Source organism: Calonectris borealis, chromosome 24 (assembly GCF_964195595.1).
Source record: "Calonectris borealis chromosome 24, bCalBor7.hap1.2, whole genome shotgun sequence".
NCBI classification, from domain to species: Eukaryota; Metazoa; Chordata; class Aves; order Procellariiformes; family Procellariidae; genus Calonectris; species Calonectris borealis.
In genome coordinates this window covers 2,889,598-2,905,691 of record NC_134335.1, presented here as the reverse complement: position 1 = coordinate 2,905,691, position 16,094 = coordinate 2,889,598, and the positions used below count along the sequence as shown (strand labels likewise).

At 64.5% G+C, this 16,094-nt stretch overlaps 1 protein-coding gene across 2 annotated transcripts; it reads left to right on the top strand.

Annotated features, from left to right (window-relative positions):
• Positions 1–3,645: 3,645 nt before the first annotated feature.
• Positions 3,646–15,156, top strand: USP2 (ubiquitin specific peptidase 2). 2 transcript variants are annotated; one of them, XM_075172694.1, is made up of 12 exons: positions 3,646–4,374; positions 12,165–12,215; positions 12,495–12,618; positions 12,949–13,060; positions 13,141–13,251; positions 13,419–13,483; positions 13,577–13,680; positions 13,754–13,834; positions 13,989–14,067; positions 14,171–14,278; positions 14,513–14,633; positions 14,738–15,156. In XM_075172694.1, exons 1-12 carry the CDS (start codon positions 3,646–3,648, stop codon positions 14,823–14,825), a joined length of 1,773 nt encoding a protein of 590 aa, XP_075028795.1. In that variant the 3' UTR covers positions 14,826–15,156. The 2 variants fall into 2 exon arrangements, with proteins under 2 accessions (XP_075028795.1, XP_075028796.1); XM_075172695.1 differs by lacking the exon at positions 3,646–4,374 and adding an exon at positions 9,337–9,477.
• The last annotated feature ends 938 nt before the right edge of the window (positions 15,157–16,094 follow it).

The following is a 16,094-nucleotide window of genomic DNA, read 5'->3' as shown; positions in this document are numbered from 1 at the left end:
TGGGCAGGAGGCTGTCCCACCCCTCCGGCACTCTCAGGTGGACACGGAGCCCCTCCGCCCCAAACCTCTTGCAGGCTGGAGCAGGCAAGGTGCTTCACGCAGGGTCCCCACTCTGCCTAAGCCGTTGCGGAGGGCTGGGAGCTCCCACGTCACCTCCAGGCTGGGACATTGTGTCTCAGGGGACAGGGGACACAGCTCCAAGCCTGCGTAAGCGAGAAGCAGCTGTGCCATAACACCTTGGATGGAGCCAGTGCTGTGTAAGCTGAGCCCGCTCTGGGGCTCCATGGTCGCTGAGGGGGACAGCTGCCACCAGGCCACGGGCAGGAGGGCTCCGGCAGAAGACAGCGGCTGGAGAAGGAGCACCTTCTGCCTCCACGGTGAAAGGTTTGCCTCCCAGCTTTGGGCTGAGCTTCCCATCAGGAAGGTTGCCGGAGCTGGGGGCCAGGGCAGGACTCCCCAGCAGCCAGAGCAGCCCCACGGTGCCCGGCTCCCAGGTCGCTGGCACTGGCTGCTGCCTGGCCATGTGATGGCAGACCGGACATGCCTGTGCCTCAGCTTCTCCTGACACCCCGGGAGGATGATGAGGGTGCAGGAGGCCTGACTCAGCCATGCCAGCCCCAGGGCTTTGCCAGGCAGCAGGAAAGCTCAGCGCTATTACGGGCAGGGAGGGGCCAGGCAGGCCAGGAAGCGATGGGAGGAACCGGGGTTTTCTCACACCCCCTCAGCTCCTCTAGCTCCTGGCACACTCTGCTCTCCCGCAGCCCTGGGGTCCGGTCTGATGTGACACGGGGACTCCACAGCGCAGGCGGTCCTAGCAGATGCGGCAGTCCTCTGTGGTAAGACCTCTCTTCCCGCAACACCAATGGGTTAGCTGCTGTGTCTGAGGCAGGTTCTCTGTCCCGGGCCCCACATTCCTCCATCGGCTCCCCCGCATCCCCAGGGCATGTGCTGCCCTGTGGAGACCTGTCCTGCTGCCAGAAAGCACCTGCTGCCCTCCCACTCCTGAGCCAGCTGGCTCCTGAGCCAGCCCCCCCCTCCCGGGGGCAGGGGCGTCCTGCATACACCCACGGGGAGCTGCTGCTGGTGCCAGCGGTGGTACAGCACAGTGGGAGGGCACGGGCACTGCTGGCAGTGGGCAATGGCACGGGGTGCCATCGGAGAGCACAGGCACTGCTGGCAGTGGGTGACGGCATGGGGCTGTCCCGGCACTGAGGCGCCTGTCCCGAGCCCAGATCATCTCTGCTGGCTAGGGGGGTGGGGAGCAGGGGCAGCCCAGAGAGGGTCCCTGTGCCATGCTGCTCCATGTCCCATCAAGGCAGGCAGCCAGGCGTGTGCTTCCTGGGAGCCAAGGGGCTCCGGCGCCCTCACTCCGGCGCCCGCAGAGGGTGCCAGTCCCTTGGCTGGGGTCCCACGTCCCTCCAAGCAAAATTCCCCACTGTGCATATCAAATCCTGGCTGGCAGAAGCACTCCTGGGCCCTCCTAGTGCTGGCGAGGGTGGCCGCAGCCTGGCCGGGAAGAGCCGGGTGTTTTGTGGAGTCCTTGCCTGGGAGCAGATTATTCACCCCTCAGCCTCCATTCCCAAACAGGTCTGTGCACTCCACCTTGCTCTTGCTTGTAAACAGTTTCCTCTCTGTGGGACGGTTGTTCTCTGGACAGTAGCAACAGCAACCAGGATGCAGCTGGCTGGCCAGAAAGCCAGGCTGTCAGCCAGAAGGCCATGGTGGTTGGATGGTGCTTCTCACCACCACCTCCTAAAAGCAGTCCCAGGGCATTTCCACACCAGGGTTAGATGGACAGGGGCAGCTGGGGGACCTGACACTGCAGCCACCTCACCCCCAGCCCCAGGGTCTGTGGAGCCAAGGGGGCTCCTCCCCGTGATGCAGGGCTTCCTTCCGCCACTCCGGGTTCGGCTGCCTGTCATGGAAAATGCAGGGCACACATGCTGTGGCTGCAGCAGGGAGGCTCAGGGTGTCTCCCATCCCCGGGGTGACACTTGCAGAGAGGTGCTGCTGCCTCCCCCGGGCAGGGGGTCCCACTGGGTGCAGGCATGCCCCGGGGTCCGAGCAGGAGCCTGGGTTTCCCCCAGGGTCAGGCAGGGAGTGATGCTGCGGTCTTCTCTTGCCGGGATCCAGTGCCCATCCCCAAGCCTGGATGAGCGCTGCGTGCTGCCAGGGCTGCGCAAGGGCCGGGCCAGGCACCATCTCCGTCACCTCCTGGCTTGGAGCCAGGCCAGAGCCCGCCCCGGCTGGGCTGGGAAAAGCCTTTGAATCAGGGTCATCTCCTGGGTGACTGGAGACTCTCGGAGCTACATGAGCCACTGTCCTGCCAGGGAAGGGACGCCAGGCACCCAGGGAGCCGAGCAGCAGCAACGCCAGGACAGAGGAGCTCAGCTGGGGTCCTGCCCTCCCTGGTGCCAGCCACAGCCCCAGGACAGGTAGGGGACCAGCCGTCAGCCTGCCAGCGTGGGTGCCGAGAGCAAACTTTCCTCCGGCTCCGGACAGCCTGCATTTGCAGGCACTGGAGGCTGCTGGCTGCCACACTGCCCTGTCCCGGCTCTGGGCTGGCTCCTCTGTCCCTGTCCCCCGTATGCTCCTCTCCTGCCCTGTGTGTGGGTGCCATGGGGCAGAAGCCACCAGCTCCCTGTGGAGACCGAGCGCTGGGCTGTTGCCCACCCCTACAGGCTGGCTCTGCCTCCCCGGGGGCACTGGGAGGACTCGCGTCGGCTTGAATTACTGATGGGAGGCTAGCAGGGTGCAGCTGCGGTGGGGAGACAGGCAGGCTGCTTGGGTGGCCAGACCCCTGCAATGAGGGGGTCCCTGGCTGTCCCCACAGTCCCCCAAGGCCCCTGGGTGGTCGTGGTTGCACCGAGGCCTTCACTCACTCCCTGGTGCCGGGCACCAAGAGGGAACCAGGGATGGACAGCAAGGACTCCTGCACTGACTTCCTGACCTTGCCTCAGCTTCCCTCTCAGCCAAACGGGGTGTGTGTTAGCAGCAAGGTGGAAATGCCAGGCCCCTGCCAAGCCCCGGCACTTGCTCTGAATAACCAGGGGAAGGTGCTGGGCTGGCTGGATCAGTCCATCCTGCCTGCCTATCTCAGCCAGAGTTGAGCCTAAGCATCATGACTGTGACCAGGCAACTGCCTCGCATCTGGAGGAGGCACTGGGGACACCTCTCCAGCCCCAAGAGCGGGACAGCCAGAGGACAGTGTGGCAGGCGTGCCAGGGCTGTGGCAGAGGTGACCGCTGCAGTTCCTTGGCTTCAGTGACTGTGGGTGCCGGGATGCTGGGTGCTTCTGGCTGTGCCCCAGGGCTTCCTTCTGTGGTATGAGGTGCCTGAAGGCACATGGGTGGCAGTGTTAGCTGGGCTCTGCTGTCCCAGGCTCTCCAGGAGGGCTGGCAGTGGCAGGAGCCATGGCCACACTGCACCCCACAGCCCTCCCTGCACTCTTTATCCCCTGGGTTCCCACTGTTGCTTCACCACCCCTCCCAGGGTCTCCAGGCGAGGCAGGAGCCAGCAAGCTACTGGGTGGGTGCTGGTGGTGGGGACTCCGCTGTGCTGACTGTGGCCCATGGAAGCTGACCCCTGGGCTCTTCTCTTGCAGTCAATGCCTCCAGGAGAGCCCGCTGAGTCCCAGCCTCCAGCATGTCCCAGCTGTCCTCCACCCTGAAGCGGTACGTCGACTCATCCCGCTATGCCGAGACCACCTACAGCAAGGTGCCCAGTGGCTACAGCTCCTACACCTCCTATGGATCCACCTTGGCCACATCCTATGCAGACAGCGACAAAATTGGCTTCAAAACCAGCTACCTGGCCTCCCCCCGGTACCACCACACAGGGCTGTCCCCAACCAGTGGCTATGACAGCAGCCGGCTGCCCCTGTACCCTGACTCCAGCATCCGCCTGAGCCCCACGTACATCCGCACCCAGCCCCGGCCGGCCGGTGGTGGGCTGAGCGGAGGTACGTGCTACACCTTTGCGGGGGTGTCCAGCAGCCCCCCGGGCTACCTGCCCACCACAGCGCCTCTCAGCCGTCGCAAATCCGTCAGCCACTCAGACCTGGCATGGGAGTTTTCGGGGCTGCATGCCTCGGACAGCGCCTACGTGCCCACCCCCAGCCCCCTTAGCACCCGGGGCCACCAGGAGCTCGGCACCCTGCAGGGTCTCTACCAGGCTGCTGCACACTCCGACTACGTCCGCAGCTACCTGGAGAGCTACGGGAGGAAAAGCAGCCATAGCAGCCTCCCCACGGGCCCCCTCAGCCCCTCACAGGCTGCCCTCGGCTCTGCCCTGCCGCCCTCGGGCACCCGCTGCGCCAGCCAGCCCTGCGAGAGGAATGATGGCTACTGTGACATGCCTGCCCGGGACCCCACGGTACGTGGCGCCTGCTGGGGGCGGGGGACAAAGCTGGGCTGCGGTGGGGTATGTGGTCCATTGTGCTGAGCCAGGGAGCCCAAGGCAGTTTGCGCGCTCTCCCTGGGAATCTCAGTGCGTTGCTCCGTGCCTCAGTTTCTGCATCTGTGCCATGCAGGGCTGCTGCTGACCCTTCGAGCAGCCCTTGCTGGCACAGCAGTCCTGGGCCAGCGTTGCTGAGACAGCCATGTGAAGGCAGGCGGATGTCCTCTGAGGGGCTGTGCTTCTCACAGCCTGCACCACTGGGAGCACAGCTCACAGGGCTCCCCACGGGTGCCTTGCAGCTAAGGGTGCCCATGTGCTGGCAGGAGTGTGTGCGCTGCACCTTTCTGCATGTGTGCGTGACAGCGGGTGATGGCACACACAGGCAAACTGACACCCCTGTGCGTGCAAATCTGCACTGTGTCCCCACACAGCTGACTGTGCCCACAGTCCCTGCCCTCTGCTCCCTCCCGGCCCTGGCCCAGTGCAGGACCGAAGAGGGTTTCCTGCTGCCTCATCCCAGCTGGAGAACATGACATGATTGGGCTGGGCACTCGCCTGCTGGAGACACCCAGCTGGGAAGGCTGGTTTGGCTGGTGCTGGCTCTGGCACAGTGACTCGGTGCCCAGCTGCCAGTCAGGTTTTTTACTGGTGCCCTCTGATGCCTGATCCCTGGCACAGTCTATTGCTGCCATCTTGGGGCCCTGTGCCCCAGCCCCCAGCATGGGCCGTGGCAGCCAGGGAAGCAGCAGTTTCTTCATGGCAGCGGCTGCTCTGTACAGCATCACACGTGGTGGCAGGCACTCGGTGCCCCAGGTATCAATCGGTGCTGCACCATCCCCAGAGCCTCAGCCCGGGCCAGGAGCAGGCATCACACACGCAGCCCAGCTCGGGCGCGCAGGGGAGCAGCCTGGTAATTTTCCACTCAGGTTTCCTTCCAAGATCTGGTCAGGCTCTGCCTGTGTTGTCTCCCGCTCTCTTTCCAGTCAGCCTTCATTCACCCATGGTGGAGGCCGGTCTGCCCCAGTGCAGGGTCTGACCTGCCCTTTGCTTCCCTGTGGCTCTGTCCCACTGCCATCTGCCAAACCAGGAGGATAAAGGCTGGAGGATTCTTTTCTGCTCCCCTGTGAGCAGGAGAGGAAGCTCTTTCCCTTTCCAGCCAGTACCCCCACATCCCTCCCTGTGCCCAAGGGCCTGGGAGCAGCCTGGAGGTCTGGCCCATACCCTTGGGCAGGGGAGGCACAGCCGGAGGCATGGAGTGGGGAGGAGAGGCAGACACTCCTGCCCACCACGTGCCGGCAGCTGGGGGTCAGCAGGAAAGGTCTCCCCGCTGTTCCCCTGGAGCTGCCCATCCCGTTCCTGGCAGGGCTGGCTCCCCTCTTCCCTCTCCCTGGGTTTTAAACACCCACCTGAGCCCCCAGTCACAGGAGCAGGGGCAATGGAGGGGGTGCAGCATTGCACCCTGAGGCCAGCATCTCGCCTGCCCCTTCCCCAGTGCCCTCCACCCCAGAACCAGCTGCACCACATGCAGCGCCAGCAGTACCCTGCCCTGGTGTGGGACCCTCTGTGCCCAACCTGCCTGGTCCCTGGCCCCCAGTCCTGGGGCGAGGGAGCAGACTGGAGGGTCAGGGCGAGTGGAGGAGCAGTGTTATGGAAGGGAATTCCTGCCTCCCCTTCCCACACCAGGCCCTGGTGAGGGGGACTGAGGGGGTACCCAGCAGCCGCCACCAGCCACGGGCATTCACTGAAGCCCTTGCCACCACTGCTAGGGCAGGGGTCCCCACCTCCAGGTGCCCACACACCACTCCAATGTGGGTGCCAGCCTGCTGCCATGCGATGGCCATGGGGCAGCAGGGGCTGCGCTACTCCCAAACCGCAGCCTTGTGGTCTGCACGCGAACACACCCGGGGGCTTTCCAGCCAGGGCTGACAGGTGGCAAAGGTGAGCAGGGCTTGGCAGCTGGCACAGGGTGCTGGGGCAGGCATCCATGCTGGGGCAGGCGGGAATGCTGGATCGGTGACACTGGCTTAGGTTTCCTTGGTGCTTTGATGGGCATACCTGCTATTTTCCACTCCCATGCTTTTCTTCCTCCCTTTCCCAAGCCGGGAAGCAAATGTACTGATCGTAAAACAGACTTGGGCGCCTGCGATCGTGCCAGGTGCCGGAAACAAGTGCATGTTGCAGCCCCAGCGCTGCCATCGGTTCTGCCCCATTACCCAGCCCCGAGGGCAGTGCCAGCAGCACCTGCTTCTGCTGGAGCCAGGGCATGGCGGGGCTGGCTCAGTGCCTCCTCCCATCCCTTCTTCCCCAGCCACTTCCTGCCTTACAGCACATGAACCACCATCCGGAGGAGTTTGCAGCCAGGAGGCAAGCATGCCCTACCCACACCATCACTTTGCGCCTCAGTTTACCATCCCGCAGGGCAAAGGGAGGCACGTGCAGCTGCAGTGAGAGGCCGTGCCTGCCGAGCTGCCGGCTCCGTGCAGGGCTGTGCTGGCTCCTGGGAAGGGCAGGCTGGCAGGGGACAGGACCGGAGCTGTGCCGCCCCATTAACCACCCTGGGTGAACATAGGGTCAGAAGGCCAGAGCCACCCACAAAATCGCCGGCAGCTCTCCACAGTCCCATCCTGAACAGCTGACGTCTCTGGCCTGCAGCCAGTCCTGGCCCTGCCTGCCTTCGCGGTGCCAACCGGGCCTGTGGCAACCTCTGCCCGTGGCACAAGGTCACCACTGCAGAGGGGACAGCTGAGGGCAGGGCGCTGGCTCTGAGTGATGCCATCCTGCCGGGGCTCCCCTTCTCTCTCCTGTTCCAGCCTTGCCCTGAGACCCTGCGTGCCACTCTGGCTGGAGGGGAATTTGGTCCTTGGCCCATGGCACCCAATGTCACCAGGGCACGAGGTTCGGCATGGGGTGTGGCTGAACACTGCCCCTCTTGCCATGGAACCGGCTCTGTCAGCACAGCGCATTCTCAGGGAGAGTGCTGCACCAGCACCCTGCACAGTGCTTGGGGCAGGCTGTGCACCGGGACAAATCCTCTCCCAAGGCCACCCACCGGGCTGCAGGGCAGGGTGGCAGAAGCCCTGACTGGCGTGCGCAGCACTGGTACAGCGGTACACGCACTGGGGAGCTGTGCCATGGCTCCGGGGCCCAGGATGCGACCTGCAGGGGCTGCATGAGTGCGTTGCAGGGCACCCACGCTGTCTGCGCCAGGTGGTGGGGTGCGCACCCCCATGTGCGTGCTGTGTCCCTGCGTGTGTACGGTGTACACACTGCGGGGTGTGTATATATATACACATGCGCACACACAAAAGCAGGGATTACGACAAGCATCCTGTTGTGATGCAAAAAGCCCTGGCCCTGCAGATGAATAACGCTGCAAGATGCCTCCTCAGATATTTTTGCTGGTGCCAAAAATAGTCTCTCTCCCTCCCCCCCCAGTCAGCCCCTCCACTGGCTGTGCCGAGCTCACGCCGTGGACAGGGGAGGCTGCATCTGCAGCAATTAGGATTCAAACAGCAGCCACTGGCTCTGGCTGGGGGTGCATTTGTGGGGGCTGGCATGAGAGGAAAGCAGCCTCTGCTCAGTGCCTCCAGCCCCCTCGGTGAGGCTGGAGGCTCTGGCTGTCCTCAGAGCAGCCCGACTACACTGCCTGCCTTGGTCGCCCATGGAAATTTCCCTGAGCGGGCGGGTAAGGCACCTGGGCACGCACAGCAGTCGCAAGCCTCCGTCACTCACCCTGCTGCGGTCAGAGGGGTGAAGCAGAGGGAGACGCAGGACTGGGATGCAGGACACTCGGGCTCCCTGCCAGCCTCCGCATCTGCCCTTGCTGCAGGAGAAGAGCCGGAGCCCTGCCCGCTCTGTGCCTCAGTTTACCCAGCACTCAGAGGGAAGACACCAGATGGGGTCTTTGCTGTACACGGGATTTGGGGGAAGTTTTTCCCCAGTGAAGGAAGCAAGGCACTGAAATACCCTCTGAGCTCAGTGCCAATGCATCCCCCAAAGAGAGGAGTATGCACTGTCTGCTGTTGCTCAGTTCCCCCAAAATGGGACTGCCCAGGAGCCCAGCACTGACCCTGCAGGGGCCCCGCTGCACTGCCCAGGAGCCCCACAACCCTCTCAGACAGCCCCCAGCCCCTCTCTGGGTACAGGCACTCTGTGCACCCACATGCTGTGGAAGTGTCCCAGTTTTACCGAGGCAGTTTTGGCAAGTGACCCCCAGCTGGGGCAGACCTGCTCTCTGCTAAGCGCCCACCCAGCTCTCCGGTCAGCGCCGTGCTGGCAGCACAAGTGTGCTCGGGGCCGGGGAGCCAGTCCCATCAGCCCTGATCCTCCAGAGCCAGGAGCATGGGGGAGTTCTGGGGGAGGAGGCACTCCTCCAGCTGCCGCTTTGCACTAAGTGCCCTACCCCCCCATGATGCCAGTGTGGTGCCCGTGCTGGGGGGGATGGGCACCCCGGAGCACGGGGAGCACCGCTGCCAAGAGCTGCCGGGCTGTGGCATGCCAGCAAGGTGGAGGGGGTTGAGGGCTGCACCGGGGCGCTGCCCGCATCCTCCCCAGAGGCCCCACGGTGCCAGGGCCCTGCCACTGCCACGGGCTCAGTGTGCCGGGAGCATGGCCCACGAGCACAGCCGCCCCTCGCGGGCCCCCTTGGCTCACAGCTCAGCTGTACCACGCGGTGCGGCGGGGGCTGGCCGTCACGGAGCCCGGCTGCCGCCTCTCCACCCATTTGATGTCAGAGCCACTCAGGTGCCGTCAGCCCCAGAGCCGGCACCGGCTCCGGCACTGCATGCCTGAGCACAGCCGTGCTCCGGTGAGGCCAGGCGCCTGACCCCGCGCCCCACGCCTCAGCTGGCCCGAGGCGAGGGTGCCCACTCAGCTCCCCCTGGCATCCCCCTGTCTGCGGCTGGCCCTTGCCATCTCGCCTTGCCTGCGAGGGCCATCATGAGGGACTCCTACACAGTGACGCTGCCCGAGGAGCCCCCCGCGCTCCCCGACCTTCACAAGGACCTGCGTCCCCGCACCTCCATGCCAGGGTCCCTGCTGGTCTCCACCTTCGTTGGGCTTGTCCTCAACAAGACCAAGGTACGAGCCTTGCGGTTGCCCACAGCCCCTGCCCTCCGGCTTGGGGGCAGAGAAGGGGGCGCGGGGAGGGGGCGGCTCCTGCCCTCGCTGGGGAGCATGGGGTACCCCATGGCATCCGCTTTGCCAGAGGATGGGGTGCCTGGAGGTGGGTGCCCATCCCGGCTGGCTGTGGGGCCGGGGCGCCCCCCGTCTCCTGCAGGAGGGGCAGGGAGCAGGTGAAAGCACGTGTCGGGACGCCTGGGTCCCTCTCCCAGCCCTGCCCCTGCGATGACCTTGGTCAAGTCTCCCTGCCTCAGCCTACCCACTGCAAGGAAGGGGCTCCTGGCCATGCTAGCCCCTTGACAGTGAGCTTGGCTGTCCTTGGAGCCACAGTGCTGGGCAGGTCTCCCCCATGCGGGGACGGCAGAGGCAGGGAGCAGGAAGGGCAGGGTCTGGGCACTTATGTAAGTCTGGCTGCTCCGGCTCTCCTGCTGCCACTTGGCATGCGGACCCGGTTGGGACAGGACAGTCCAGATCTTGTCCCCTGTCCCCATCCCCTGTCCCCTGTCCCCCTCCTGCAGTGCAGCCTCAGGGACTCCCCAGCTGCCGCCGCGTGAGCCAGCTCTCCTTCGCCACCTCTGAGCAGCACCGTGTCCTAGATAAAGCCCCAGACAGGCGAGGGGGATTAGCTAGAGTTGAGTCACCCAGGGGAGGGAAAACCAGGGGGGGAAATAAGACCTTGGTGCACACAGGCTTGTGCCATGGTATGGGGGCAGCTGGTGGGCCCCCCACCCCAGCCCCTGCCCCAGCCCCAGCCCCAGCCCTCCCCTGGGGTTGCTGCAGCCTCTGGGAGGGCAGCTCAGGTCCTGGCCTGGCCAGGCAGTGGATGAATGCCAGGTCTGTTGGGAGGTTTGCACCCACATTGGCGGGACACTCCGGTCCCTCTTGGCACACGGCGGGAGCTGCCCAGCCCGGGCAATTGGATGAGCAGCATCCTGGTGGGGATGGTTGGGGCACATTGGGGCAGCTCCCAGGAGTTGCTGCTACCCCCCCGGCACCGTGACCTTCCCTGCAATAGGCATGGGGACACAAGCAGCAAGCTTTCAGGGGGTCGGCCCCTTCAAGGGATGTAGGTTGTTGGGACACAGACCCACCTCTGCTGCTGCCTGCTTGGCCCTGTCTGCTCAGGGACCAGAGCCAGGCCAGCTACTCCAGCTGCGGTGTGGCACTGACCCGCCACAGCCTGCTGGCACCCCTTGCCCAGCTGAGCCTGCCCCCTGGCCTGGGGGTCCCCACCCGAGGATTACCTGGCACTTTTGCACAGCCACCCGCCGGCACTGAGCGCCACGGCCAGCCGCAGCTGGGGACACTGCTGTGCCCTGGGAACTGAGGGGGCACTCGCATGGCACACAGGGTATGCAGTCAGTCCGGCAGAGCTGCATGGCCCTGCACAGGGCAGCTGAGTCCCCGCTGGTGCTGGTCCGCCCTGCGGTGGGTAATGCCTGTACCATCGCTAAGGAGCACGTGTAACTGGATCTGGGTTATTTTGGGCTGCTGTCAGGGCTGGGTGCTCAGCACCTCCCACACACACACCAGCTGCTGCTATTTTGGAGCTGCTGGGCCCCCTCCCCTCCTCTTCCCCCTTCGCACGCCTGGGGTGGGCAGCTGGGGTGTTTGCCTGAGGATCCTTAAAACCTGGTCAAGCTGGGGGAGCATGATCAGCGGTCTGACCCTGCAAGCCCTGTCGGCCCCCGCTGCTCCAGGCATGGCTCTGGGGAGGTTCACCCCACCACTACCCTCTGTGACAGGCTCACATGCAGAGTTGGGAGGAGGATCCCTGGGCTCCCACCACTCATACCGACCAGCACCCGGTCCCCCAAGCTGTGAGAGGGGTGGGCAACCCTGTGGCCCCCCAGACCCTTCTGTGCTCTTGGTCTCTCCAGCAAAGAGTGGTGATGCCTTCTGGTTCCAGCGCCTAGCTGCCCATGCCCGTCTCTGCTTGACGTGAGCCTGCGCAGCTCAGGGAGTACCTGGGGCCCTGGAAGAGCCCCATGGCACAGGCACAGCACAGCCAGGCCAGCGAGCTGTTGGGAGGGCACCGCTGGGCGCGCAGCCCTGTCCCCTGGGCTGACTGCCACAGGGCTGGGCTTGCACTTTCCCGGGTGCACTTCACCCTGCAAAACAGCTGTGCCCAGCTTGTGCAGGGTGTCCTGGACAGGACACCCAGCGTGGACAAGGCAGGCGGCAGCGGGGCACCGTGCACCTCCTGCAGCCATGGGACAGGCACGGGACACTGCCACCCCCCAGCTTCGCCGGGGCACAGGGCTGGCAAGGGGGGGCAGCAGGGGCCGCTGGCCTGGCCTGCAGCCCAGAGCATGGGGCAGCAGTGTCGCCAGGCAGGGAGAACTTTGAGCCTTGCGTGTTGTCCTGGGCCAGGGAGCTGAGCAGCAGCAGCCAGGCAAGCAGGATGGGGCAGGCCAGTCATGGCTTCCTGCTGGGTCCTCGGCCACAGTCCTGCGTGCAACCGGTGCAGAGAGCAGCTGCAGTGCTGGCTCTGCCCATGATGCCCACAGGGGGATGGGGCCTCTGCTTGCACTTGAGGGTCTGCTCCATGTGGATGCCCGTGGCACCATGGCCTCACTGGGCTGCCCACAGGCACAGCCAGCCTGTGCCGGACACTGTCTCAGCCCTGTTCCCTCTCTCTGCAGAGCTCCAAGGTGGTGCAGGGGTTGACCGGCCTGCGAAACCTTGGCAATACGGTGAGTGCTTACCCAGGTACCCAGCTCACACCGTGCTCTTCTGCGGGCACATCTGTGGGGCAGTGGGGAGCCTTGTCCCTTCGCCTCGCCCCCAGCACCCACACTCTCACCCTGGCAGCTCCCTGCACCCCGCTCCCGACAGTGCTGGCTGAGGAGGGGGTTCCCGTGCTCTGCACTGCTTCATCCCTATCCTCTGCCCACCCGCCCCAGGTGTCCTCCTGCCACTGTCTGCCTCCCTCTGAATCCCGTTGCCATGGTTTTCTCTTCTGCCTCCCCCAGTGCTTCATGAACTCCATCCTGCAGTGCCTGAGCAACACCAAGGAGCTGCGGGATTACTGCCTGCAGAACCAGTACCTGCGGGACCTCAACAACAACAGCCGCATGCGCACCGCACTCATGTCAGGTAACCGTCAGTCACCAGCCCCTGGCTCCGCACCCTGCAGGGCTTCCCTGCAGCATGTCCCTGCAGCATGTCCTTGCTCTCCTGGGCCACCCCATGTCCTGGGGAACCCCCACCCAGAGGTCGGTGCTTCTCCCCAGCCTTGCTGGGGCAGGCGCTGTACTGTGGGTGCCTAGCCAGTGAGAGGATCAGGTCCTCTCTCCAGAGGGGACAGGGCCGGCTGCGGGGACCTTGGCGTGGGGTGCTGAGCTCTCTTCTGGAGGGCACAGCAATGCCATGCCACCAGGGCTGGCCGGGGCCAGCTGTGCTCCTGACCTGCCTCTCTGACCACAGAGTTTGCAAAGCTGATTCAGCTGCTCTGGACCTCGTCCCCCAACGACAGTGTGAGCCCCTCTGAGTTCAAGACGCAGATCCAGAGATATGCCCCCCGCTTCGTTGGCTACAAGTAAGGGGTGTTGATGTGGGGGTGGCAGGGGGGAGCTGAGCCCCTGCCACTGCTCACCGGCCGTGCCCCATGTCTTGCAGCCAGCAGGATGCACAGGAGTTCCTGCGGTTCCTCCTTGACGGGCTGCACAGTGAGGTGAACCGTGTGCTGGTGCGGCCACGGGCCAGCACGGACACCCTGGACCACCTCCCGTAAGTGCTGGCTGGGGCGGAGGCAGTGGACGAGCCCCATGGATGAGCTCGCTGCCTGCAAGCCCAGCCCAGGGACAGTCACCACGTGGGTCCCTCTAGGCTGGGTCACGGGGGCTGGTGTCCCCCAGGCCACACTCAGTACCACTGTGTATCCCCATCTCTTACAGTGATGATGAGAAGAGCCGCCAGATGTGGAGGAGGTACCAGGAGAGGGAGGACAGCCGCATTGGCGGTGAGCAGGACAGTGGGGAGAGAAGGGCAGGGCTGGGCTGGGAGTGGGACTGGGAACCAGGGGTCTCACTCTGCTTTGTCCCATCCCCACCAGACCTCTTCGTTGGGCAGCTGAAGAGTTCGCTGACCTGCAGCGAGTGCGGCTACTGCTCCACAGCCTTTGACCCCTTCTGGGACTTGTCCCTGCCCATCCCCAAGGTAAGGGGTCCCCACCGACCCCCAGCTCCCTGCCCCGCACACCCTGTCCCTGACACACACTGTGCTCCCACAGAAAGGCTACGGGGAGGTGACCCTCATGGACTGCCTACGGCTCTTCACCAAAGAGGATGTGCTGGACGGGGATGAGAAACCGGTACGGGGTGTGGGGCACGGTGACAGGTGGGCTTGCCTTGGTGCAGGCTGGGCCCCTTTCCCTCCATGCCTCTGTTGCCAGGACTGTGGGCTCGGTGCCTGGTGGGCTTCGCCTCTGCCCTCACTCTCCTGCTCGTGCTGTTTGTCTCCCACAGACGTGTTGTCGCTGCAAAGCCAGGACGAGGTGCACAAAGAAATTCAGCATCCAGAAGTTCCCCAAGATCCTGGTGCTCCGTATCCTTCAGGAGGATGGATGGGGCCAGGGGGTGCTGTGGGGGGGCAGGCAGTTCTTTTCAGGCTCCCCTTTGTCCCTTGGCTCCTTGACATGGCCGCCCAGACCTGAAGCGCTTCTCAGAGGCCAGGATACGAACGAGCAAGCTCACCACCTTTGTCAACTTCCAGCTGAAGGACCTGGACCTCCGGGAATTTGCCTCGCAGAGCTGCAGTGAGTGCCGGGCCCTGTGTGGCTCCAGCCCAGCCCCGGGCTCCCGGTGGCTCCTGGCTGGGTCCCTCATGTCCCCCAGGGTGCTGCAGCCTGCGGCGGGTGGCAGAGGCACAGGGGGTGGGAGCCGCAAACATCCAGGGTGCCAGTCCCTCCTGGCCCCAGCTCCGTACTGGCCTGTTGAGGGGCAGCGGGGCAGCAGCTGGCATGGCTGAGCACCGCCCTTACTCCCTGCAGACCACGCTGTTTACAACCTCTACGCCGTCTCCAACCACTCGGGCACCACTATGGGGGGACACTACACCGCCTACTGCAAAAGCCCCGTCTCCAGCGAGTGGCACAGTTTCAACGACTCCCGGTGAGGCTACGCGTGGGACAGGGGCGGCTGCAGGGTCAGGGCAAGCCCAGGGCATCCCAGTGCCTCGTCCCCATTGCTCACAGCACATCTCCCCATCTCTGCAGTGTTACCCCGATGTCATCCAGCCACGTCCGCAGCAGCGATGCCTACCTGCTCTTCTATGAGCTGGCCAGCCCGTCCTCCCGCATGTAGCCAGCTCTGCCTCCCCGGGGACCCCTGCGCCACCCCTCAGAGCCGGACCCTCCAGGTTTCGGCCATTTGCCCCCCAGGTGCAAGAGGGAGGTGAAGAGGAGAGACCCCGAGGTGGCTGCAGTGGGAGGCTGGAGGCGGCCAGGAGCAGAGCCCAGGCAAGGACACCCCAGCTCCAAACTGAGGAGGGCAGCCCGCGGCAGGGCAGGGCCCAGGCAGCTCAGGCGCCTCCTGGTCACTGGCATTTGGTTTTTACCTTGGGGTACGTTTTAATTTCTTTCTTTTTTTTTTTTTTGTTGGTGTGTAATAAAAATACTGAGCAAGGGACTCTGTGGGCGTGGGGCTGCCTGCCCCATTGACTCAGCCAGGACCTCTGCTCCCCTGGGGGAGCACCCAGAGCTGGGGACCCAGGAGAGCCTCCCACATCCCTCCTGGCCTCTTGGCACTCCCATTCTGCTTGACCATCCCAGAGGATTCGTGAACTGCTCCCGGCCTCCTCCCAGCACTTCCGAACCTCCCGGCAAAGGACCCCGGCCCTTCAGTTACCTCCATCCTGTCTCAGGCAGCACGTCCCCACCAGCTGCCCCATGCACAGCCCTCAGAGCAGTCTGAGTTCAGGCCCAGACTCAGGGACAGGAGGGAGGAAAACATTTTGTGGAATTTATATGTATTTATAGTGGACTTTGCTCAACCTGGAGCACCCCGCTGTTTCCTGGCTCTCCAGGGACTTGTGCCGGGGGATGCTCTGGGTAGGTTTTTACCTGCCTCCTCATACGACGGTGCCTTAAACCATTTAGGGGAGCAGGAGGCCATTGGGGTTGCACAGGAATGTCCGTCCTGCAGAGAGGCAGGGGAGGACAGTAGCTTTCCGGGACCATCTGCAATTGGGGCTTTCTTCTCCCTGCGATCAGGAGCCCCTCTGCGTGCCCGGGGATGCGCGTCCTCACCCACCTTGCTGCTCTGTCCTCCAGCTAGCAAACGCCAGTGGCCTTTTTAGCCTTTTCTTTAATTTATTCTCCTCCTCGTCCTGCCTTGCCTGAGGTGCAGTGGGAGGAGAGATGGGCCCAACCCAGTACAATCCCAGCCTCAGCCCGCAAGGCAGCTATGTCCAACCCAGCAACCTGTCCTGCTTCGCCCTCACTGGCCCTGCGGGCACAGGCTGAGCACTCTCGCACCACAAGCATCCCACCCAGCCCGGGGCATCCCGGCGGGGCCTGGGAGAGGGCAAGCTAGGATGGAGGGGCTGCCCGCGGCAGGTACCGGACTGAGGCA

Excerpts from the sequence above, each read along its gene's own strand:
- USP2 (XM_075172694.1), top strand. The coding sequence starts at position 3,646 with ATGTCCCAGCTGTCCTCCACCCTGAAGCGGTACGTCGACTCATCCCGC. Across the intron at positions 12,216-12,494 it reads TGCGAAACCTTGGCAATACG|TGCTTCATGAACTCCATCCT; the intron begins GTGAGTGCTTAC and ends TGCCTCCCCCAG. Across the intron at positions 14,068-14,170 it reads CCCCAAGATCCTGGTGCTCC|ACCTGAAGCGCTTCTCAGAG; the intron begins GTATCCTTCAGG and ends ATGGCCGCCCAG.